General features: G+C 54.5%; 1 protein-coding gene and 1 pseudogene across 1 annotated transcript; one reads left to right on the top strand and one right to left on the bottom strand.

The window, feature by feature from the left end:
* The first annotated feature begins 541 nt into the window (after window positions 1-541).
* TECR (trans-2,3-enoyl-CoA reductase) lies at window positions 542-24,723 on the top strand. The gene is made up of 13 exons (XM_028134601.2): window positions 542-685; window positions 21,656-21,706; window positions 22,328-22,379; window positions 22,717-22,761; window positions 22,856-22,959; window positions 23,037-23,152; window positions 23,235-23,340; window positions 23,497-23,569; window positions 23,659-23,702; window positions 23,782-23,839; window positions 23,917-24,005; window positions 24,325-24,370; window positions 24,453-24,723. The coding sequence occupies exons 1-13, from the start codon at window positions 671-673 to the stop codon at window positions 24,578-24,580; spliced, it is 927 nt and encodes a 308-aa protein (XP_027990402.1). The 5' UTR covers window positions 542-670; the 3' UTR covers window positions 24,581-24,723.
* LOC114228472 (U1 small nuclear ribonucleoprotein C-like) lies at window positions 16,760-17,305 on the bottom strand (annotated as a pseudogene).
* Window positions 24,724-24,759: the final 36 nt, after the last annotated feature.

Here is a 24,759-nt window from a genome sequence, read left to right on the forward strand (position 1 = left end):
TTACAGATTGGGAGGGTCTCAGGGTGCTTTCCCCCACCCATTTCCCCTTTCCTTCCCTCCCATTCATGGCAGACAGGGGTCTCCTCGCCAGAGAGGCCACTCCATACAAGAGCTTCAGCCCACGCCCCAACCCCTAGCCCTCTTCCGTTGCTCCCCAGTCCCCCAGGGGCCGCCCATCTCGGAATTCACCTAGCTTCGCCGCCCGCCTTGTGGATGCTGCCCTCCCTGTCACTCAACTTCTTGATCCCGCCCCCGCCTTGCAGTAACCGTCGCTTCCTTTCGTTTCCACAGCGACGCCATCCAGAGGCAGGGAAAGGGGCGCGCGGCCTCGAGACCCATTTTGATTGGTGGAGGGCCACGCCCCTTCTTTCTCGCCCACTTTGTGCCCGCGTTCCGCCCCCTCGATGGATTCCGCAAGCTGGTTGGCCAGCATTATGGTGAGAGCGGTTAGTCTACGCTCAGACCAGCCCCGTGGGGAGGGGACGAAGGTGGGCGCCCTACACGCTGATTGGCTGGAAGGGCACGCGCTGCAGGGAGGGGCGGGGCGGACGCGGAGCCGTGGCTAGTCTCGCGCAGCAGTTGTGAGCGCGTGAGGGACCTGTGCTGCGTTGCGTGCTGGGAGGCAGCAGCAGCAGGAGCAGCAGGAGCAGCAGCCGCCTGTGAGGAAATCATGAAGCATTACGAGGTAAGAAATGAGGATACGGGGATCGAGCGGCCACCGCAAACCCACTCTTTTTTTCGTGGGACCACGAGATCCCCCTTTCCTGTCCTCATTTAAGGACTGCTAGACGGCGCAGGCGCAGTGGGCGCGGTTGTGCCCCGGGACGCTCGCAAATTTCAGTGCGCATGTGCAGAGGAGGTATTTATAATTCTGCAACCCAGGCTGTTTTGGGGATGCCTTTTCTTGGGGGTCTCTGCTGCACCTGAGGAGTTTGCAGTTCCCTGCAGCTCTCCCAGCGGGCAGAGATGCAGGCTTTGGCAGGGGCGGAACGAGGGTGCGGGACCCTTGCTCCCAATGCGTAGGTGTCTTGCACAACCTTGCACCATGTCGCCACCTCGGGCTTAGGAAGGGGCTTTGCTATCAGCCCTCTCTGGCACGACCTTTGGACCCCTTCCCTCGCCCGGGACGTTCCCGAGAAGCTTAGGAGGTGAGGACGGTGCTGCCAGGGCTGGCTCCCGCCAAGCAACAAAGCTGATCTGGCTTCCTGGTAATCTACGAGATCATCTTGTCACCCCTTGTGTGTCACAGAAGTCTCACGCCCACAGCCACTCTTGAAGCCCATCTTCTGACTTCTAAGCTGGGCTTAGAAGTTTTTTCAGCTCTTAGAGAGTTCTCTGATAATATTAGTAATTTTATCATTTAATTATTGCTGACTTTTTAGTAACTCATTTTAGCAAGTGCTCACTCTTGTGCTAATGAAATTCAGTTACCTTCTTCTCTTTCCTCATAGCTCATGGGGTAGGAGACTTTTATTGTTATTATTTCAAAAATAATAACCAAAAAAACAGTCTCAGAGATATCATGTGACTTGTTCAAAGGTTCCCAGCTAGTAAATGCAGAACACAGAGAGAAACTCAGAACTCCAGAGTTCCTAGTTATTAGCCACTCTGCCATGCTGGTCCCCAAATGAAAATTAGCAGGTTGAGAATATTCTCCCCCGCAACCCCCAATTAAAATTTCTTTTTGGTAAAATATGTATGAAATTTACCATCTTTATTCTTTTTAAGTGTACAGGCCAGTGGCATTAAGTACGTTCACATTGTTATGCAACCATCACCACTATCCATTTCCAGAACTCTATTCTTTTCATCTTGCAAAACCGAAATTCTGTACCCATAAAAGACTGACTTCCTATTCCTCCCCTCTGCTTTGCCCCTAGCAACTGCCATTCTACTTCTGTCTCTGTGAGTTGGACTATGGTTAGGTACCTCATATAAATGGAAGGAAGGATTAATTGTTTTTATTCATAAGTTGAATACCACCACCTCTGCCCGCCCCCTTTATTATTGTTATTATTATTGGTAAGTTCACCCAGAATCTTTTGAAACTTTTATCCCATAAGTCCTCAGTCAATTTTGACATGGTATTAAGAATAAGGAGGTAGGGTTCAGTAATCTCTCATGCCCCATTCAACTTTGAGATCATAAAATAAAGTTCTTCTAATATAATTTTCCCTTTCAAACCTTCTGTGTAACCCTGGAGAAAAAGCCACATTCAGTTTGAAAGATGTGAATGGAAGGTCTGTGTGGCATTTTTAAAGTGGAGTTTTAACTCCTCCCCATTAAATTTATCAGGGGTGACATTGATTAATAAAATTATGTAGGTTGCAAGTGCACAGTCCTATAATACATCATCTGTATATTGCATTGTGTGTTTACCACTCAAAGTAAAATCTCTTAATTTTACTAGTCAGATCAAGTAGGCCTCTGAGAACCCACAGGGTGGGCACAGACTGGAACCCATGGTTGGACTGGAGAACATGTTTTACCTTACTCAAACCTTTTCCCTCCCAAAAGGAAGCGTCACACCCACTGTTCAAAATGGGAGCGTCACACCCACTGTTCAAAATGAAAAAATAAAATGAAAAAAATAGTTATTTTGCTGTGTTCTCTGTTCTCATTCTCTGCTAACCTTTGCCAAGTATTCACTGAGGTGCTACAGAGTTTCTCTATGGGAGGAGCAGTCACCTCCCTGCCCGGTTTGCACAGCAAGCAGATTAGTTTTACTCCAGGGGTGTGTGTTTTTACAGATCAATACAAATGGCAAGGATGCTTTCACTCACATTTAGCAAAGATTGAGAAAAGGTTTCAATTACTGTCCACATTGTATTTGTATTCCACAAAATACCACGTGTGGGCGCGCACGTACAGTGCGATTGAAACTTCGTGGCCCATTTGCAGAAGTAGGTTTTCGCTCTCAAAAGAAATTTCAATCGTTGTACTGTTGATATTTGACTCTGTTGACTAATGAGTTTGCCGACCACTGCCCTCGATAAAGTGCAATATACAAGTGATTGAAGTATTATTCAGAAAGGTGCAGGACTCATGCAGTGTCAACAGCAAGCTGACCAGGATTGACATCTGATGTTATGGCAGTTAGAATTTCAGCGAAAGGGGAAGGTTTGTTGTGGTTTGCTATCACTGCCTATTTCCCTCTGTGATCTGAAATGAAAAAGTATCCCTTCAATGGCCTGGGACAAGCCTGTAGAGCAGGTCTCCCTCTGGCCTTGGCTGAAGCTGGCTTTTGGAAGTTCAGAGCTGGCCTTGGGATTGTCTTGGGGTCAGAGCAAGTTAAAATAAGAGAACTACTTATCTCAAGCTATAGGTTGTTTTTTTCTTAAATTGCAGTTTTTGCCATTGCCGATCAGAGGTCAAAACATTGATTCTAGTAGCAACTGGAAAAACAGCTTATTGCATCTTGTAAATGAGTAGAATCGGTACCTTCAGCCTTCCTGAACCCAAGTCCCTGCTCATTTCCTGCAGCTGGGTACCCCGAGGTGAGGAAGTGGAAGCTTCACCCTCTCGGGGTCCTCACTGCCCTCATTTAGGATCTTCCATCACTTCACCTCAAAGGGTAGCTCTGTTGGTGCCCATTTTGCAGATAATTCTAGGCCAATATTATGCCTTGCCTCAGGCAAATTCTTGCTTCAGCTGCCTCTACAGGTGTAAGTATGTGAAAGTTCTGTAACTAGAGTACAGGTCATGGGACAGTTTAGAGCCAGAGAACTGAGTAGGGAGGTGAAAATTAAGGAGAAAGTACAAGTCATGTTTAATGGTGTCATAGGTGTGTGGGCTTTGCCTAAGCCTGGGCTGAGTCCTGGCTCTGCCACTCTAAATAATGGCGTGACCCAGGGCCGCTTACTTAACCTCTGTGAACCTGTCTCTGGCTGCTCCTTGGAGTGAAGGAACGTTTTAAAGTTTTAAAGAACATTATGAAGTTGCTGGAAATATATTAGCAAGGGGTATACATAAACGGGGTGGTGCTACATGCAGATCTGGGTCATTTTTAAAAATGTTTTGCACAATTCCATTATATGAAAAGAAATCAGTTTGATAAATCTCCAAATATCCTGTTGAGTGGAATAAAGCAAGTTGCAAAAGATTCTGTAAATTGGAAAAAAAAAAATGTACCAAGTGAGACTTACATGTACTGTTGTTTATGGGTATATACCTAATCTAAGGATAAGTTGTAATACAAGGTGAGAAATGTGTGGGAATTACACAGTAGTTGAAGAACCATTGCTTTGGGAGAAAAAGATGGGGAAGAAAAGTTATGGGGAGGCTTTAGCTATGTCTGTTTTATTAAAAAAAGAAAAAGGGAATCTGATATAACTAGAATAAAATGAAAATTTTACTTCAGAGGTGGGATTCTAGGTGTTTCCTGTAATTTTTTCTTCTGAATTCTTGTGTCCTTTTGAAATAGAAGGTGAGGAATAAGTAGGGGGTTTTTGGCCATCAAGCCCTGTTTTAACATGTGGTTCTCTGATCCTTGCAGGTTAAATTTGGTGCCTGTTTGCAGGAAGGTGGTATGTTCTAAGATGGGGACTGCTTGATCTCTTTATTCTCACACTTTTTTTTTACATGTTTTTTTTTTTTTTTTAAAATTGATTTCAGAGAGAAGAAGGGAGAGGGTAGAGAGATACAAACATAGATGAGAGAGAGACATGGATCAGCCGCCTCCTGTACACCCCCTACTGGGGATCGAACCCGCAACCGGGGCATGTGCCCTGACCAGGAATCAAATTGGGGACCTCTTGGTTCATGGGTCAACACTGAGCCACACCGGCCGGGCTCTCACACCCTTCTACATTGCATTGAACAGGTCTTCAGAAAATGCTTTTGGGGTTGATTTTGCATTTGCTGACAGGATGGACCCTCGTTGTGACCCCCTCATCCCAAACTATCTTTTTGTGGCTAGATAATGATAAAAGCACGGACATTTGACATTTACGGTGTCCTTCCGAAAACCCTGAGAGGTGGGTACCATTTGTCCCCCATTTTGTAGATTAGGACAGTCAGTCACATCATGATGGAGACAGGATCCAGACCTAGGTCTGTCTGATTCCTCATTGATAGAATAGTGTGATGATGGTGCTGCTGACAGCGCCATTGTTTATTGAGTGCTATGAGCATCTGATCAGGTGGGCAAGAGTATTATTTCTACTTCACAGGCTCAGAGAAGTAATTAAGTTGCTCAAGGTCATAGACCTAGGAAGCAGTGTGCCTGTCTCCTGTTTCTGTCCCTGTGGTCGATCCTCTACTGATGCTGCTCCAGGCAGCTGATGGCCGTGCATGTGTCTGAGGACACATCCGTGGCTAGAGGGGGGGAGAGGCGCTGTGGGCCAGTGCGGACTGCTGGCAGAGGGTCTACCGCTGCCCTAAAATCGGGTGGACTGTGGAGTTCTGCAGCCATGAAAGCTTGGTGAGCTTTAAAGGCCTTTCTTGTGTTGGCGTGCCTCAGGCTAAGAGCCTGTGAGTGGGTCTTAGGCTTTTGACACCCTGCAGGTTTCTTGCTCTGAGCAGGCAGTGACTCACTGTTTCAGATTCTCCTGGTGTGTCCCCTCTTCTGTCCCTTGGTAGCTCTACACTTAGCCACTCCCTTACTGCGGGCCGAATCTGAGAACTCCGAGCCTGAATGAGCTCTAGAACTCTCTGGTTTGTCTTCTGTACTCTACAGGAAAGGGATCTGAGGCCCAGAGAGGAGGGCCTTTCCCAGGGCCACACGGCCAGTCCCTCGTTGGGTTTGGCAGTGTCCTTCCTGGGAAGACAGCAAAGCCTGAAGGCTTTGGATCAGAGTTGGATTCAGGTCCTTAACTGCCCCCACGGACAGGTTCTGCAACCTCACAAGCCAGTTTTCTCGTTCATACAGTGGGGGTCAAGGGTGTGCCCTAGCCGGCCCCTCCCCCCTCAGAGCTCCTTGTTGCACACTGACCATTATCCTGCTGGGCTTAATGGTCCCTAACCTCACTGGGTTATGGCTTCAAGGGGTTATTGCTCTGGCGAACATTAGATGAGCAGATGCGTGGAAGGCACTCAGCTCAGGGCCAGGCAAAGCACAGGACAGCAGCTAACATTTAGCAAGGTCTGTTGATCTACTTGCCTTCAGGGCCTTGGTGCTGAGTTGGAGGAGGCAGGTGGGGTGGGCTGAGGTGGAGAAGAGGGGGGTCTAGGCGGAGGAGGCAGGTAGGAGGTGGGTGAGGGTGGGCTCCAGGTGGGGCAACTGAGCCGCACTGGCTGGGACTGGGAGTGATCCTGTGCTTAGCAGAGCCCCTTGAATAATTGGTTCCTGAGGGGAGAGGAGTTGGAGGGTTGACAACTGATGGGGAAGGTGCTTGGAAAGGACTTGCACCTGGTGTGACACGGTTGTTTGGTTGGGAATCTCTGCACGTTCACTGACAGGCTTGGCTGGTGAGAAAGGCCAGAGACCTGCTGGTGGGTCAGGTTCGGGCTAGGTCTCAATACCCTCTTGCAGACATTGACAGTGGCGGCTGAGAATGTTTGAATACAGGAACAGCCAGAGCATCATCATCTTCATCACCATCAAGCTGCTGCCAATGTCGTGCTCACTCTAAGTGCTTTTTATCTAGTAACTTGTTTAACCCTTATAATTAATCTATGAAAGAGATACTGTTCTTATCCCTGTTTGACAGATGGGGAGACTGAGGCACAGAAAAGCAAAGGGACGTGCCCACGGTCACACAGTGAGTGGCAGAGCCCAGTTCTACGAGACCCAAAGTGGGCTGTGCTGTGTGTGGGCGCAGGTGGTCAGGCCCTGAGGAAGGGATGCAGGGGTGGCCTTGTCTTCGGACAGTTACCCCACCCAGGTGTTTCAGCTTTCTCACCCGTGAAGTCAGGATGAGGACACCTGTCTCAGGGCCACGGGGAGTGGGAAGTGCCCAGCACATTCCTGGCCTCCAGTCACTGTACAAAGCATTAGGTGGATCAGAACCGATCGCTGGCAGATCATGACAGATCTGCATTAGTCAGGCCCCTGAAGTGCTTGCTGCACGTGGTCTCCTGAACGCCTGAAAACTTGTCGGTGAACGAGCCAGTGGGGCTTCTGGAGATGGCTTCGTGCTAATACATCCCAGAAGGGGGAAGAAGCAGCCCAGATGCCAGTGATCCGTTTTGATACAATGTCAGAGTTACATTTTGGGATGACCCACTCTCTCCTGCTTTGGGGGGAAGACCCTCAGGGAGGTCAAAGTGCACGCAGAACCCACTTTTTAACTATTGTGACGAGCCATCCCAGGTGGTGGTGCTGTGTCACCGCCTGCTCACCCAGAGGCATGTCAGTGGGAGGGCCTTAGCACTCTGGCTGGCTCACACCTTTTGAGGCTTCTTGTCATTCTCTGTCCCCTGCTTTCCTCACTCAACACTGCACGCGTTCTTCTCTTCAAACACCCACCGCCATGTCCCTGCTCTAGGAGCACATGCTCATCCCTCAGTCAGGAATGCCTTCCCTCTGTTCTTCCCTTGCCTGGTCCCTTGCCTTTGAGAGCTCAGCTTCAGTGTCATGCTGAGAGGCCTTCCTGGACCATCCTATCTGGAGTGCTACCCTCTACCCCACTCCCCAGCCCCCTGTAGTCCCTTTCATGGGCTGTTTCTGGCTGTGGTGTTCTCATTTGGTGACTTGATGGTCTTTCTACCCTGGTCAGGCTGTGAGCTCTGTGAGGGCAGGGACTCTGTCTTGTTCCTGCAGTCGCCTCAGCATTCGGTCAGTGCTTCTTTGTTGAATGAATGATTGGATGAATGAATGCATCTTCTTGCAGTCAGGCTGACAGGGAGCAGAAGGGTGAGAGTGGGGCCTCTTGCAGGGACCTGGATGAGTCTGGTTTCCCACACGGTGGGCTGAGGGGCCTCGTTAGGGGTCCTGACGTTGGGAAGGCAGTTAGTTTCTTATGGTTTCTGACCACTTGCTCTGGGTTTACCCAACCTCAGCAGGACTATTCCCCATCACCCACCCCTTCAGTGAGAGCTGTCACCCTGCACGTGGGCCCACCCCCCCCACACAGGTGGCTGGCAGGATCTGCTGCTCTGGGTGTTCTGTGGGGCTTCGCTTACCTGTTCCAATCTACCACTTCATTAGTCCGCTAGTTCCAACGTATTTTTAAAAAATATATTTTATTGATTTTTTACAGAGAGGAAGGGAGAGGGATAGAGAGTTAGAAACATCGATGAGAGAGAAACATCGATCAGCTGCCTCCTGCACACCCCCTACTGGGGATGTGCCCGCAACCAAGGTACATGCCCTTGACCGGAATCGAACCTGGGACCCTTCAGTCCGCAGGCCGATGCTCTATCCACTGAGCCAAACCAGTTACGGCTCCAACATATTTTCTTTTTCTTTACCCCTCAAATGCCAGGAATACTGGAATGAATGAACCTCAGCCTCTGCCCTCAAGGTCGTGCACCTAAGTGAGGCCTGAGGAGGGGAGGGGAACGGCCTGTGCGGAGGCTTGGAGGCCGGACTTCCTTGGGTGCCCCACGTCAGGAAATGAGGCCGGCCAGGCAGGGCTTCGTGGCCGCCCGGATGCCGGTGGACTTTAACCCCAGGGTGATGGAGGTCCCTTTTGCCTGTTGATTTTATCTAAAAGGTTAACTTCCAGGGGGTGGTTTAAGTCCTTGGGGGGCTCTCTTGTTATGGTGTTGGTTACATAAATGCTCAGGGTAGTTCCTTATTGACAAATGGTTAGTTAAGATGGGCCACAGCGCTCCCCAGCCCTTGGAGGGATAAAGGGTCTCTTCATTAGCTTGCAGTGAGTGACTGGCAGGCTGGCACAGCCCTGTCCCTGTCCCTGCTTGAACCAGGCTCTTATGTAAGCAGAGTCCCCAGGCCATTCAGTCAGCCCAGGAGACTGCAGGGTATGTGTCGTACCCTGGGCCCTTCTGAATTATTATTATTATTATTTTCCTGTTTAAAGGGAGCATTGGCTAGGGCCATGCCAGCTGTGTGGTGGGCCCATGGGAACAGTGCTTGTCTTCAGGGTGGGTGTGGGTTGGTCAAGTTTGGGGGAGGGTGGTTTAACATTGGCACTGAGGCTTCACGAAGCATTAGGAAGCAGGTTGAAATTTGAGGGGGTCACAAATGGAGCCTCCAGTCTTATGGGGAGACGCTGTCTCCCAGGCACCTTAGGAGTCTAACTCAGCAGGGGGTTGCTGCATCAAGGCTCCTCAAGAGCTGGGGTTGGGAAAGCATATCTCTTGAGCAGGCGTCTTCAAACTACGGCCCGCGGGCCACATGTGGGTGTTTTTGTCGTTTTGTTTTTTTACTTCAAAATAAGATATGTGCAGTGTGCATAGGAATTTGTTCATAGTTTTTTTTTAAACTATAGTCCGGCCTGAGGGACAGTGAACTGGCCTCCTGTTTAAAAAGTTTGAGGACCCCTGCTCTTGAGGGTGGGTGAGGGTAATATCAGAATTCTTGGGGAGATCTATAGTCTGAAACAGTATATTACTGAATACGATTTGCTCCAGAGCAGTGGTCGGCAAACTCATTAGTCAACAGAGCCAAATATCAACAGTACAATGATTGAAATTTCTTTTGAGAGCCAAATTTTTTAAACTTAAACTATATAGGTAGGTACATTGTTATTAACTTAATTAGGGTACTCCTAAGCTGGCCTTTGCTAAAAACTCAAGGGGCCAAAGAGCCGCATGTGGCTCGCGAGCCGCAGTTTGCCGACCACTGCTCCAGAGAATCAAGTCGAACAAAATCTCCGGGCTGGGGGTGCGGATCCGCAGAGGACAGGGCTGGAGTTCAGATGGGTAACTCCAGTGCTGGGACGTTTTGGGGAGAGGCTGCTATTCTCATCTTGTCTGGAAATCCTGTCATTCAGGTTTCAGCTCGAATGCCACCCCTCTGAGAGGCTCCCCTGACCCAGCCAGGCCACCTGTCACCCTGTCACCTCTCCTGTTTTAGTTCTTCACACAGACGTAGCACCTCCTGGGAGCATGTTAGTGTGAGTCCCTCACTCTCCTCTTTAACCCCGGCTCCTGGTGGGGCTCGGGAGACATGTGGAGCGAGGGATTTTGTATGTCTGCTAGAGACTCTGTCCTGTAGAGCAAGGTGCAGGGTAGGCCCAGGCAGTCGGCCATGTCTCTTCCCCCCAGAAGGCACTGCAACTCCAGGGGAACGACCCTTGCCTGCTTGCAGGGTGCTTGTCTGTTTCAAGGCCTGGAGTTTCTGGCTTGGAGCGCGTGTGGCTTCCCTGTGTTAGCGTCGGCCCCCTTCTGTCGTGAAGCTGGTCTCTGCACATCTTTAGCTATTTTGGAGCTTGACCATTCTCTTTTTCCCCCTTTTTGACCCAGAGTTACCTGAACTCTTGAGTTGTCCTGTAAGGAGAAGATGGGGATCCTGTGGGAAGTGCTAAAGCCATGACCAGTCCTCAGAAATATTTCCTGCCAGACTTCTAGGCCAGCTCAGGAACTGCACTGCCCACCACAGTCCAGCTCGCCTGGGGCCTCAGTGGACAGACACCATTTCCAGTCTCCGGCGGGGTCTGGGAACATGCACCATCCAGGGAGAAAGTATGGGGGAGGATGTCCATGTCAAGACTCTTAGATTCCTTTCCTCTTGCTTCATTTCACTTCCAACCAGAGGGGCAGAGCGGAGCCAGCAGGCACTTGGGGGGCTTGCGGGTGGGAAGACAGCGTGGGCGTCTTCCTGAACCTCTCTCAGAAGGTGGGGCAGGCATTTTCAGTTTACCTTTCCCTGGTAGATGTGGCTGGGCCTGGTAAACATTCCAGAAACCCGGCACCCGTCTGTTGAACCCTCTTGTACTTGTTACTACTCTGTCTTCATCCCAAGGTGTACATTTTTCCCTCAGCATTTTCAGAAGTTCCTTATGTTATGACTGACATACATATATGTGTGTGTGTGTGTGTGTGTGTGTGTGTGTGTGTATCTTGACATAGGAAGTTTATTTTTTCTCTTAAAAGTCGGCGGCTTGTTTTGAATCCGTGACAACTCAGGATCCAGGAACTAGGGTGTCTCTTTCACCACTTGCCACCTCTATGCCCCAGTCTAAGCCACAGAGTCTCTGGCTTGGGTTGTTTCCGAGACTGTCACTGCTGTCTCTGCCTGCTTGCTGCTCCCCCGCTGCCGCCGCCTCCACCTCCACCTCCCCACCCCCAAGCAGGGAGAGGGATCCTTCTAAAAACCAGACCAGTTGTGGCACTCCAGCAACTTTCCAAAGTGCTTATCTTGACCGCCCTCCCAGCCTCCTCCTCTGTTGATTGCTCCCAAGTCCACTCTGCTCCAGCCTTTTGATGTTCTTGAGCCCTGCAAAGCTCTGTGCTGCCACAGGGCCTTTGCACCTCCCCCAGGGAAGCCTCATGGTTTGGTTCAAATCACACTTCCTTAGAAAGGCCTTCTCTGACCACTCCTGTGGCGCACTGATCTCCTGCCCTTTGTTTTATTTTTGGCGCCTGGTACAGCCTGACCTTGTGTCACATGATGGATGCTTTGCCAGTGTTCCCTTGAGCGTAAGTAGGTCCCGTGGGGGGCATGGCCTCTCTTGGCTGTGCTCACTGTTCTACCCTATCACCTGGAACACTGCCCAGCACCCTGCTGTCACAAATAGGTCTTTCTATTCATCCTGGAGCCCAGCACCTAGCACGGGTTGGCACATGGATGGGCTCAGCAAGTGTTTGCCGAGGGGGTGAAGAACAGGGACTTCTCTGCCAGCAGAAAAGGCTTGTAGAGGTTCCAGATGCCCTCTGCACACTGTTGAGCCCTTTGCAGGTTCTGTGCAGCAAGCATACCCTTGCTCTGTGTGGGCGTGGGCCATGGCTTCTAGCAGGGTGGGGTTCCCTGGCCTGGGCCAGCTGCTCCTGAGGAGCACAGGGAACAGGATTGCTACATAGGAGGCAGCCACAAGCACCAGCCACCCTCGGGCAGAGCCCAGTGGCTCGCTCTTACATACTGAGATTTCATGGCCTAGGTTGGAGCTCCCCTGGGCCAGGTAGGGTCCCAGGAGATGGGCAGCCAAGGGAGCTGCGGCCAGATAGCAGATGGGGCCCGGATCTCCCACCCTAACCTGGGAACGCCTGCCATGCCACTTGCCTCTTGGGGACCTACATGGGGGTGAGAAAGTGAGGGAGGCCAGTCCCTGGGGACCAGGTCCTATTGCCAGTCCTAGGACTGGGTCCCAAGTGTTTACTTTCAGAAAAATAGGGGAGGGGTGCCTGCCTAATGGGTTAGTCGTTGTAACAAAAGCAGCCCTAGACGATACGTCAACCAGTGAGCATGGCCAATACAACTGTGGATACTGACATCTGAATTTCTTGAAATAGGTTTCCTTTGATTTTTCCAACCATTCTTAGCTTGAACACAAAGAGGCAGATAGTGGACCGGAATTGGCTGTGGGCATGGTTTGCTGACCCCTTGGTCTAAGGCAGTGGTCGGCAAACTCATTAGTCAACAGAGCCAAATATCAACAGTACAACGATTGAAATTTCTTTTGAGAGCCAAATTTTTTAAACTTAAACTTCTTCTAACGCCACTTCTTCAAAATAGACTCGCCCAGGCCGTGGTATTTTGTGTAAGAGCCACACTCAAGGGGCCTAAGAGCCGCATGTGGCTTGCGAGCCGCAGTTTGCCGACCACGGGTCTAAGCCATCCTTCATTGGTGATAGAATTATTCCTATAGCCTACTGCCACCTTGTTTCTTTACCGTTCAGAAAGCTCCTTTAAGAACCCAAGTCAGGTCATGTTCCTGCTCTGCCCAGAACTCTCTATGGCCCCACCTCACTCGGAGTAGAAGCCAAAGTCCTCCCCAGCCTGTGAGACCCTGCACACCCTGGCCAGCACCCTGCCCTCACCTCTTCCAGTCCCACCCTCGCTCCCTCCCTCCAGCCACAGGGTCTCTGCTCTGTTGCTTGAATGCACCAAGCATGCCGCACAGGCCATTCCTCTGCCTCCATGCAGATCTCTGAACTGCTCTTTCCTTCACTGCTTGGCTCAATGTCCCTTCAGGGAAGCCTTTCTTAACTATATGTAAAACTGAACCCCCTTTACTGCCACTCCTGTCCCCTTTTCCTATGGCACATGTCATCTTCTATATATATATATATAAAAGCCTAATATACAAAGGGTTCCTTTGGGATTTCAATCTACTGGGAGTTCGATCGCTGGCTATGACGTGTGCTGACCACCAGGGGGCAGCACAAAACGAAGGAAGGCCCCAGCCAGTAGCCAGTAGCCAGTAGCCGGAGAGGCAAGGGTCCCTACCGTGTACAAATTTCGTGCACTGGGCCTCTAGTCCTCTAATATGTTATGTGTAACTGTCTCTGTTCCCAGACTAAAATGTCAGCTCTGCATGGGCAAGGTTTTCTGTCTCCTTCCACCCCTGAATCCCTAGAGCCCTTAACAGTGCCTGGCTTGGAATAGGTATTTATGCAGGAAATGAATAAGATTGTCTCCTCATCTGCAAAAGGGGATTAATAGCAAAGGAGGTAATTCACGTGGAGGACGTGTCTCCGTGTCTGGCACACTGTACGTGTGCAGGGAGCACCAGCTGCTGCCTGTGTAAGGCTGGCAGTGTGGACCCCAGACCGGCTGTTCTGCAAGCTGAGCTCCCCGGGGTGGACTAACCTGCTTGCTGCACTGGGGCTGCGAGGGCTGGGTGCACAGGTCGGGGGCCGGCCTGGATGAGCTCCTCCTGCCGCTCTGGTCAGCCTGTGTCCACAGGGGTCAGCATCTCCGGCCTCTTCCAGCCTTCTGACCCAACAGTGCCTTCCTGCCCAGAGATACGGAGAGACAGGTCAGCAGGGGTCACAGGCCCAGGTGAGGCTAGGTGAGTTATGCAGATGAAGGTCTTAGCAGAGTCCTAGGAACGAGGTCAGCATCTGATACATGTTACTCGTGGTGGCATTTCCAAATGGAGCAGGTACAGCCTCAATCACCCTGAGAGGTGCGTGGGCTGTGGGTGCTGGTGAGCAGCTGGTCAGATCCAGGCCTGAGACCCAGAGTCCCCCGCTGTTAGTCCAGGGTCCCTTTCATCTTGGGCCTTCTGTGGTCTCAGTGACCAACATGGGGACCCCTGAGCACCTGAAAAACATCCTCTGAGGCTAGTTACTACCAGATACGCTGCCAGCTTCTCCTGGCCCTGGGTCCCACAGCCTAGGGACATTGGCATCCAGACTTTGTGACCCCTCATCTGGCTAGTGCGCGCAGGGCCTGGGAGCTGGCTGGCTGGGTGCCTGGGAATGAGTGATCAGTCTCTCTCTGTCCTTCCCAGTCTGGGATGATGACATTCCGCCCCCACCACGGCTGCCCTGGGCTCCTCGGAGAAATGGGGTCACGAGGCGAGGCCACTGGGGAAGGAGGTATTTCTGGCTGAGCAGGTGTGGCCTGTGCTGGCATCCTGGCAGCTGAGCCCAAGGTCTTTTCAGCTGCCCTGGCAGGAGCAGTGTGACTTCGATATTTTGGAAAGTGTAAGGGAAAGCGAGCCTAGAGTTGAGCTGCTGAGTGTGGCAAGTGCGCTCAGGCCTCTGCGTTTGTGAAGTTGGTTAGCTAGCCGAGATGGGCCAGGCCTCCATCCCGCTGTGCCCCGTGTGGTGGCTGTGGGGGCTGGCTGAAGGACCTGCTGGGCCATTTTTATTTTTGCCTGGAGTCCTAGGTTGCTCTGAGCAGGGTTTGCACCACAGCAGGCCTCTCGTGCCCCAGCTTTGGGAGAAGTTGCCCACCAGAGCGCACAGTCCTCTGTAGGCACTGGCTGGGTGCTGCTAGGCGGCCCAGCATGCCACAGCCCAGTTTAAGGGCCTTTTCCTGGCAGGCAATCCCCTGTGGCATCCCAGAGAGCCTGCTGGAGGCAGGGCGTGCTGCCCGGTGCCACCTCTGTGAGTGGGCCACTGTGAGCATGTCCTGGCTGGAGGTGCAGCCACACAAGACTGTGCGGTGGCTGGTCTGGGCTCAGGCATTTGCATGACTTGGGTGCACTCTGCACCCTTTGGAACTTGGCTTCCTCGTGGCTCCTGCTCCCTTGGCCACCGTAGGGGCGAGGGAGGATGAGGAGAGGGGGCTAGGAAACTTGCAATTCCGGGCCAATTGTCCTCATCCATAGCCACCGGGCAGGTCCCTTCTTAGGACACAGCAGTTCCTGGTATAAAAGTGGGAGGTGTTACATCCATGCTGACTCTCTGGCCTCTTCCAGTCCCTCGTCCAAGGCCCTTGAGGCCACTGAGTCTGGTTTACTGGTGGGAGGAGCCTGGGAAGCACCAGGCTGGCTGTGTTTGTAAAGATGGCGAAACACAGGCTCCTGGCTCCGGTGACCTGGGCCCTGGCACCTGGGCCCGGTGTGTTGTGTTTGCCTGGTGGCTCATGCAGAGTGGAGCCGCGGTTACAAACTCAGCTCTTCCAACTTGGGCTCAAGTGCTACCTGCCCCTCCCACTGGCCTCCTCCTTGCTCTTCCTGCCTTATGGGGCTCAGATAGGAACCTCAGATTTCTCTCTCCTCCATCTCCACATGCCAACAAACGATCAGCAGATCCTGTTGCCTCCACCTTTGTAGTCTGTCCAGAATTCCCACTCTCACCCTCATCCTCCCCTCCATCCTGCTCTCCCAATTCCCAGGTGGTACCTGTGAACACCTGAGTCAGGTTATGCTCCTCTTCTACTCATGAACCCTCCATGGCGCCTGCCTCACTCAGAGTAAAAGCCAGCATCCTCTCTGTGGCTCACAAGGCTCTGTATGAGCTGCCCTTTTTACTGCCCTTTTTAGTCACGTCTTCATGTCCCCCCACTCTCCCCCTCACTCACTCCGTTCAGGCCACGTAGCCTTCTTCCTGCTCCACAAACACGCTAGGCACCGTTCAGCCTCAGGGTCATTGCACTTGCCGTTCCCTCTGCCTGGAATACTTTCCCCCCGATGTGTGCATGGTTTGTTCCCTCACTTCCTCCTGGCCTTTGCTCAGATGCCCACCCTGAGGGAGGCCTTCCCTGATCATTCTGCCTAAAATGGCCACCCTCCCCACTCCTGATGCCCCACCCTTCCCATTCTCTGTTTTACTTCGCAACCCTGGGTGACACAAATCATGCCACTGTTGTCTGCCCCTATCCTCTGCTTGCCACCCCCCAGCACACAGGCTGTAATGCAGGTCCCTAGAGGCAGGGGCTTGGTTTATTCACTGCAGTTCCCAGTCATGGGAAGAAGGGGTGCAGGAATGAATGAATGAACCTCTTTGCTGGTAAGTGGTGGAGCTGGGGTTAGGGCTCACTCTCTTGGTCCCAACCTGGTCCCATCCTGTACTGGAATTGGGACGTGGAGTTGGGACTGGGGGACTGGAGCAAAGCTGCTGCGAGCACCCTTCCAGGATGTGGGACTGTGGGATGGAGCTGCTGCCACAAGGGGGCAGCAGAGATGTGGCAGCCTCCAGCGCTGTGAACTGTAGTAAGATTATATTAGGGACTGCGCAGAGGCCCCACCTCTCGTGCCCACACGTGTCTTACTATTGTTAGGGTTCTGCTCACTGTCAGCAGCTGGATGAAGCATCATTGCACCAACCCCCCGACCTTGATGTCCTGTGGATGGGCCTCTTGATGCCCATAGTCAGGATTTGGGGACAAGAGGCCTGGCTCCCTGGGCATCTGGCAGTGCTATTTCACTAGTATTGGTCTGCATTATATTTATCCTTTATGAGACTCGTTCTAGGCTGGATACATTTATGTACTTTTTTTGGTTGTTATTATCTCTGTAATTTTTTTTTTTTTAACGAAAAGAGTTGACAATTTTATTTTCACATTTCACTGTACAAATGAAAATTGCTTTTTTTTTGTCCCACTACTCCCCTCAAACACTATTCTCTCTTAGATAGGAAGAGGGAGTGAGTCTTCCTTGTCTGCTGTTAGAAAACACCCAGGTCACAGCACCTCGATCTCCTGTGAAGTAGAACAAGTAACAGAAGCCTGATAGAAAGGGGCTCCCCTTTCTCCTCATCTGTCTGGTCGAGTCCTTCCGGGCCGGGTGGGCACCATCATGGGCCGGGCCGGAGGTCTCATCATTGGGGGCCCAGGCATCTTGGCATGTGCCCTCCCATAGGCGGCCTCATTCCAGGAGCAGGTCCCACTGGCATCATCCCAGAAGGAGGAGGACCCATCATTGGCATCATGGGAGGGCCCCTCCATATGGGGTGCTGGCATCATACTGGGGCGAGGTGGACCCAGAAGACGGGGGAGGTGGGATCATCACCCCTGCAGGAGGTGGAGCTAAGAATGGAGTAGGAGGTATTTTTCCTTGCTGAATTGCTGCAGAGAGTCATGGGTGAGGTATGTATCGCAGTAGTCACAATAAGACTTTGGCATGTTGTTCTGCAGGCCATTGGCACTCTGTTGGCCACTCCACGACCGCGCCGCCGGAAATGACCTATCTCTGTAAATCTTACAGTGACCCTGTGAGATGGCAGGTGGGGGCAGCCTACTTTGTAGATGAGGAAACGGGTAATTCCAGGGCCTCACAGCCAGGAGGTAGGTGAGTCTTGGCCTAGGAGCCGTTCACAGGTGTTTCCAGAGCACAGCTCCATGCTGGGAAACAACTGACAGCCCCGTGGGAGGTAGATGCTAAATGTCTGGGGGTTGATATTTTAAGTGATGGCCAGGAAGGGCTCACTGCAAAGTCGTCTGAAGGCCTGAGGAGATAAGGGAGGAGCCCTGTGGGGTCTGAGGGAGAGTGTTCTAAGCAGCTGGAACAGCATGTGCAAAGTCCTGAGTCTCTCCTACAGTTGCATAACTATGCTCTTGTTTTGTCATCGCCAGACAGGGCCCATCCCTGGAGCCTTGCCTCCCTGGCAGCTCTGGGCACTGGCGCTCGCTTGGAGCAGGTGCTCAGAAGCGGTTCCCCTCTTTCTACTACTGCTACCTTGATCAGGAACATGAAGACAGTGAGGGCCAGGGGCCCTGCTGCTCGACAGTGGCTCTGGGTGCTCCTCTCCGGGTTGGGGATGACCACAGGGTGGCTTCTGCTCGTCCCCTCCTGTGAGGTGGGCTGTGGCCTTGCCCCTTGTCCTCGCCACCCTCCAACCCCCTCTGCCACCTCGTGCTGCCACAAGTTGCTGTTGGCTGGGCCCCAGAATCTCAGGCCTCTGGGTGAGAATTCCTCCCAGGCTAGTGGAATGTCATCGCATGCACCCCAGGCCAGGGTGCCTGCCCTGCCCTTGTCCTCTGTCCGTTGCAGGCCATGGGGCCACACACCCTGCCTGCAGCCATTGATGGATCTTGAGCCAGTGACCTCTTCACAGGCCTCACTTCATTCATCCATAGAGTAGAACATGTTGCCCTTTCCCAGCCCCTTCCCTCTGGGGGGGCAGGAAGGGCTGCCCTGTGTTTCTCAGTAGAGCCCACCACTCCTTCCCACCACTCAGTCGCCTTCTCCCCAGGGCTGGGGCTTGGGCCTGCTGTCTTTCCTGTGCTCATGAGTTGCCTGTGCCCTCTGACCTCAGTCCTGGGTCCTACCCTGGGCCCCTATCCCACTCTGGCCTCAGGGCTGGGAAGGCATGTGGTACATTTGTTTGTCTCTCAAGCAAAGGGCATGGGAAGTCTGCTTGGGCACAGAGCAGGGGGCAGGGGTGGCGCTGGGGTGGGGAGGGTTGCAGTTGGGGGGGGTGAGCCCAGGGACTGAGGACTGGGAAGCACATGACAGGGCCCCCACATTTAGGCCCTCAGTGTGGGTGGGGTGGGTGGGGGTGGGGAGAGAAACCTCTGCTGCTCCCTGCCCAGAGACCTTTGCTTTGATGGGTAAATGGGACTTGGTTGTTAGCCTTCCCCCCTGAAAACTTTATTGAGATGAAATTCAATACCCATAACACAATAGCCATTTAAAAGTGAAAAGTTTAGCGGCATTTCGTACATTCACAGTGTTGTACAACCACCGACCTCGATCTAGTCCCACAACTTTCCATCACCTCGAAAGGAGACCAGGTCCCCATTAGCTGATACTCCCCTTTCTCACTCCCCCAGCCCCTGGCAACTACCATTCTGCGTTTTGTCTATGGGATTTAACTGTTCTGGACATTTCATACACATAAGTGACCCCTTTGTGTCTGGCTTCTTTCACTTGGCAAAACTTTTTTCCCAACTAGCATAACTTTATTTTGAAAAAATTACAGAGACACAAGGAGATGCAAAAATAGTACAGAGAGGTCCTTGGTCCCCCCACCCCCCCCCCCACCCCCAGGGCCTTTCAGACCTCTCTTGGGGTAAAGATGGCCTCTGGGTCCCAGGATTTGGGTCCAGGAAATGGGAAATGAGGACTGATCCTATCGGGTTGCCTGAGCTGGGGCAGCCCCCACCCCTGGTGGGTCGGGCCCTGGTGCTGCTCCTGGGCTGAGCTTACCTCTGTGAGGGCGCCGTCTCTCCTGTCCTTCGGTCCTGGGCTGGCCTGGGCGCGGTGTGGCGGCTGCTGGAGCATAGCCCCTCTCCTGGCCGCCCTCTCCTGCTGCCCAGCTTCCTCTCCCAGCAGCCAGCTGGGCCCCCGACGGCTGTCCTCTCCTCCTGGGCCTGGTCTCATGCCCGGCTGGGGGGAGGGTAGAACTAGCCCTTCCCCAGCAGCTGGCAGGCAGGGAGAGGGCTGGTTGTATTTTAAGCTGTTGAGTGGTTCAGCAGGAACTCGGAGGCCGCTTTCCCCGGAGGCACGGTGTTGCCTTCCTGTGGACCACACCGGCTCGGAAGGCATGTGGGCACTGCCCGCCTGGGACCCAGCAACTATTAATATACCTGCAGCCACGGGGCAGGCCCTGTGCCTGCCCAGGGCCCTGCCGTTCTAGCCCTTTCCGGACATTCATGTGTGCCCCGCCCGTCTCCCATGAGTCCCCTTGGTGGGACTGGTACTCCAGGTGATAAGACCAGTTTTCTGTTTCTGGCCCCTCTGTCTGGCCCTGTGGCTCAGAGGGGTTCAGTAACCTGTGCCCAAGGCCACACAGCCTGACAGAGCTCTCTAGGGTGTTAACAATAGGCAGGTTGGCCAAGACTTCTTGGGTGCTGGGCCCTCTCCTACCCGCAGGTCCATGGGGGTGGGTGCTGTAGCCACCAGCTGGCCAGCAGGGGGCTGGGATCTCACCCCAGGCATGTCCTTCCCTTCGTGGCAGCTCCACAGGCTTTGGGACACTGCGCGTCTGTCAGCTACCACGCTGCACTTCTCGCGTGTTGTCTCATGGGACCCTCCCAGCCCTGCTATCTGCTCCCCAGGCTGAGGCCCAGGAGGGCCCGATTCAGTCCCATGTACTGTCCACCACATCCCCTGCCTCTCTCACTGTCGTTGGGGGGTGTGTGAGGGCAACCCCTTCTTTCAAGGGCCTTGGGTGAGCAGCATGCCCTCAGAAAGCCTCGCGTGGGCCCTGCATGGGCATTCGAGCCCTGCGCCTCTTCCCCACGCTGCCGCTGACTGAGGGCCACCAGGAGTGGGAAGGGTCCTCAGCACCTGTTGCCCAGTGGCCGACTTGGGACAGACCCAGCCCTACCTGCCACTGCTCGTTTGAGCTCTGCACTCAGGCCTTTCCGGGCAGGCCTGCCCACCGGCCTCACTGCTGCTCTTCCATGTCCGTGGGGTCTGCTTTGACCTGCGTGGAGTGGTGGGTCAGACCTCCGCTCCCTCCTGGAGCTCTTCTTCCCTCCCATCAACACCCCTCTGCTCTGCCACTCTCTGGGGTTCAGGGAGATCGTGTGTGAAGTGGGCGGTGTGCTCTGGGCTTTGGGGATCTCAGGGCCTGGGCAAGGCAGCTATGCTGGGCTTACATGATGGGAAGACTGCCCTGAAGGTGACCTTGAACATGGTCTGGGTGGATCTAGTGAAAATGTGGAGAGGGAGGTCAGGGAGGTCAGGGAGGTGGGGCCAAGGCCTCATCAGCCCAAGCTGGGGTGCTTTCTGCAAACTTGCCGGTTTCTTTACCCTTTCCACACAGAGACTCTGCACCAATAACTCTGGAATCTGTCACCTCTCTGGGAACACGAATGCACAAGGGAAATAATCCGAGTGTCTCTCACAGCTCAGAAGGGGAAATGGATGATCTATCTCTCGGATTCTCAAAATAGCTGGGATTTCTCCAAGCCCAGTGAACTCTGCCGGTCTGAGCAGGGTGCCGGGGTGTGGGCTGGCCTCTCACCCTCCTCCCCAAGACTGGTCCCCACCCTGCACTTGGGTATGGGGGCCAGGAGACCCCTCCATGCCTTCCTCTGGAGACCTCCCTACCCTCCAGTGCTCTTTGGGGGCTATGTCCGCTTGAAAGCCTCACTTTCAGGGTGACCCAGCCCCTGGGGGCTGTCCCCGATCTGTGCCATGGCTCTCCGGGGGCTCAGTCTGGGAAGTTTTATATTTAGCTGGGCATGGCTGTAGGGCCACTCGGGTTACAGCTGCACAGAAGGTGGCAGTGCCAGGGCAAGCGTGGGCTCCCTTCCAGCGCCGCGGCAGAATCTGATCGCGTGGCCTGGCCCAGAGCGCTGTGCGTGGGGCGGTCGGTGGTGGGGCCTGACGGCCGGCAGCTTGGGCCACTGGCCTCGTGGGCAGAGCAGGGTGGCATGGACCTGAGTGTGAGCTTGGTGGCTCGGGAGGCCAGCCAGGGCCAGGGCCCCGGCCCCAGCCCTGGCTTCGGCCTCAATGGCCTGCCCCGGCCTGCACCCCCCAAAGTGGCCAAGAAACCTAAAAAGGGCGTTCTCTTCTTTGAGGTGGAGATTCTGGATGCAAAGACTCGGGAGAAGCTGTGTTTCTTGGACAAGGTAGGACCGCGGTGCCGGCTGCCCATGACTTCCTTCTGGGGGCTCCTGACCCCAAGGGAGATGGGAGTGCTCCTCCAAACTGCTTGGGGGGTGCGCATGAGGGGTCCTGTCTTTGGGCCTGGGCCTGTCCCTGCCAGCTCGGGGTAGAGTGGGCAGCCCTGGCCCCTGGGTGTGGCCGGGACTTGGCCTCACAGTGCAAGAGGAGGTGAAGCAGCCTCAGTGGGGCCTCAGGGCTTGGGCTGCGAGGGGGTAGAATTGTAACCTGCCCCTCCTGAGACCAGGCCAGGGGACGTCTGGCCTGGACTGTGGGTCTTTACTCTGGGGGGAGATGTGGGTAGGGGTGGAGAGGAGAGGTCCAGCTTCTCCTGCTCAAATTGTCTCCCAGCTTGGCTGGGGGGCATCCTGGCTGCCTGGTAAACCTGGGCCCTCAGGCCCACTGCCGTCCCCACTCTGACAGGCCCTTGCTGCTCCATGTGGGTATGGGGCTTGGACCCCAACCTTCCCCACTCCCATAGCAGCTACCCAGGCCCCCATCCATCCCCACCTCAGCAGGAGGGATCCTGGACCAGGGGTCCTGGCTCCCCCCAGGGCTGACTTCCCTCCGGCCCGTGCTTCCCTCAGGTGGAGCCCCATGCCACCATCGCAGAGATCAAGAACCTTTTCACTAAGAGCCGTAAGTCCAGGGCCCAGCCATACTGCCTCCTGCAGCCCCTCTGGGCAGGGGCCTCTGGGTGGGACCCCTCCTGGCAGCCTCCCCCCCTAGGGCCGGCAGAGATGCCCATAGTGGAGCCCAGGACTTTCTGGGCTTGCCTGTTGCAGCGCCCCCATGTGGCCACTGGTAGGAATGCCCTTGCTTGGTTTTCGGAAGGACAACATCCAGCTCTGCCAGTGCTCTTCCGGGCTGTGTCCTGGAGCCACACAGCCACAGAGGCCTTGTTCTCGGTTGGAAGAGCTGTGGGGGCCTTGGGCCCCACCAGGCTGTGTGCTGTGACGCCCTGCTCTCCCCGCAGATCCGCAGTGGTACCCTGCCCGCCAGTCCCTCCGCCTGGACCCCAGTGAGTACAGCTGTTGCTTGACCACCCCTGGGCACCCCGGTGGCAGTGGGCGAAGGCCTGGGTAGCTCCTGAGCTGTGGCCTGCCTCTCTGCAGAGGGCAAGTCCCTGAAGGATGAGGACGTTCTGCAGAAGCTGCCTGTGGGCACCACAGCCACACTGTACTTCCGGGACCTGGGGGCGCAGATCAGCTGGGTGACGGTGAGTCCTGACCCTACTACCTACAGCCTCCTCTCCCATCAGCCACTTTGGGGTGACTCACCTGCCCGTCTTCCCAGGTCTTCCTGACAGAGTACGCGGGACCCCTTTTCATCTACCTGCTCTTCTATTTCCGGGTGCCCTTCATCTATGGCCACAAATATGACTTCACGTCCAGCCGGCACACGGTGGTGCAGTGAGTGGGCCAGGCCGGAGGGGGTGCCGGGGGTGGGGGAAAGGCCTGTGGGTCGGCCCCTCTGAGCCAGCTCTCCTCCCAGCCTCGCCTGCATCTGCCACTCATTCCACTATGTCAAGCGCCTGCTGGAGACGCTCTTCGTACACCGCTTCTCCCATGGCACCATGCCCTTGCGCAACATCTTCAAGGTAAGGCCCCTGGCCTAGTGTCCCAGGCCCACCCACCTCAGCCCCGCCCTCGCAGGACCCAGCTCTCTCTGCCCACACCCCTTAGGGTGGACCCCTCCAACCCCCGACCCTGCCCTCCACTGGGCCAGGCCCCATCCCGGCCCTGCTCCCTTTCAGAACTGCACCTACTACTGGGGCTTCGCTGCGTGGATGGCCTATTACATCAACCACCCTCTCTACACGCCCCCCAGTAAGTGGCTTCGGGACCCTGCTCCTCCTGTGAGCCCCCATCTCCCACCAGGCTCCCCTCATAGGCCTCCCCTCTGGCTTTCCTTTCAGCCTATGGAGCTCAGCAGGTTAAACTGGCACTGGCCATCTTTGTGGTAAGCAGGCAAGCTGGTATGTGTTGATGGGGTGGAGGGAGTCGGGGGGGCCTCTGGGCTGACCCTGCTCCTCTGACAGATCTGCCAGCTGGGCAACTTCTCCATCCACATGGCCCTGCGGGACCTGCGGCCGGCTGGTGAGTGGTCTCCTCTGGGCAGGGGGTGGGCAGGCTGGGCCAGGGGTCTCACTCACCCTTCCCATCCTGCCTGTCAGGATCCAAGACCAGGAAGATCCCATACCCCACTAAGAACCCCTTCACGTGGCTCTTCCTACTGGTGTCCTGCCCCAACTACACCTATGAGGTGAGGGCCTGCCCTGCTCCCCTCTCCCCCATAGGGCTTCAGGTTCCATGTGGAGGGGTCAGTCTCTGGAGATAGAGGTCTCAACCCTGGGGATCTCCAACATTTACGAGGCGGGGAGTGGGGAAGAATCAGGTTGCCTGGCTCAGCAGTTGCTTTTGCAGTTTGAACTTGAGAGCATCTGGTGATGCTGACTGTGGCCTCGGGGGGTTGGGAGTTGTGTAAGGCTGGGCTTGTGGCTGTTGAGGGCTGAGGGGCATGTAGGCCCCTGCCCCCCACTGCCAATAGCTGGCCTGCCCTCATCTCTGCCCTGTGCCCACAGGTGGGGTCCTGGATAGGCTTTGCCATCATGACACAGTGTCTCCCAGGTGAGCCCACTTCCCCCCCTCAGCCTGGCTCTGCCCCCCTCCGGGCCATGCACCCTCCCTGACCCCCTGCTCTCCTCTGCAGTGGCCCTCTTCTCTCTGGTGGGCTTCATCCAAATGACCATTTGGGCCAAGGGCAAGCACCGCAGCTACCTGAAGGAGTTCCGAGACTACCCGCCCCTGCGCATGCCCATCATCCCCTTCCTGCTCTGAGTCGCCCACCCCCACCAGCTCCTACAGTCAGGCTCTTGGGAGCCGGGCTCTTGTACCCCACCCTGTGTCCTCCTGGGGGAGGAACGGGGGTACACTGCTGTCCAGCACCTGGAATAAAATCTGCCTGCCCAGCTGGATCCAGACTCAGGCTGTGTGTGTTTCTTTGGGGGGTTTGGGAA

This window comes from Eptesicus fuscus, chromosome 6, assembly GCF_027574615.1.
Source record: "Eptesicus fuscus isolate TK198812 chromosome 6, DD_ASM_mEF_20220401, whole genome shotgun sequence".
NCBI lineage: Eukaryota > Metazoa > Chordata > Mammalia > Chiroptera > Vespertilionidae > Eptesicus > Eptesicus fuscus.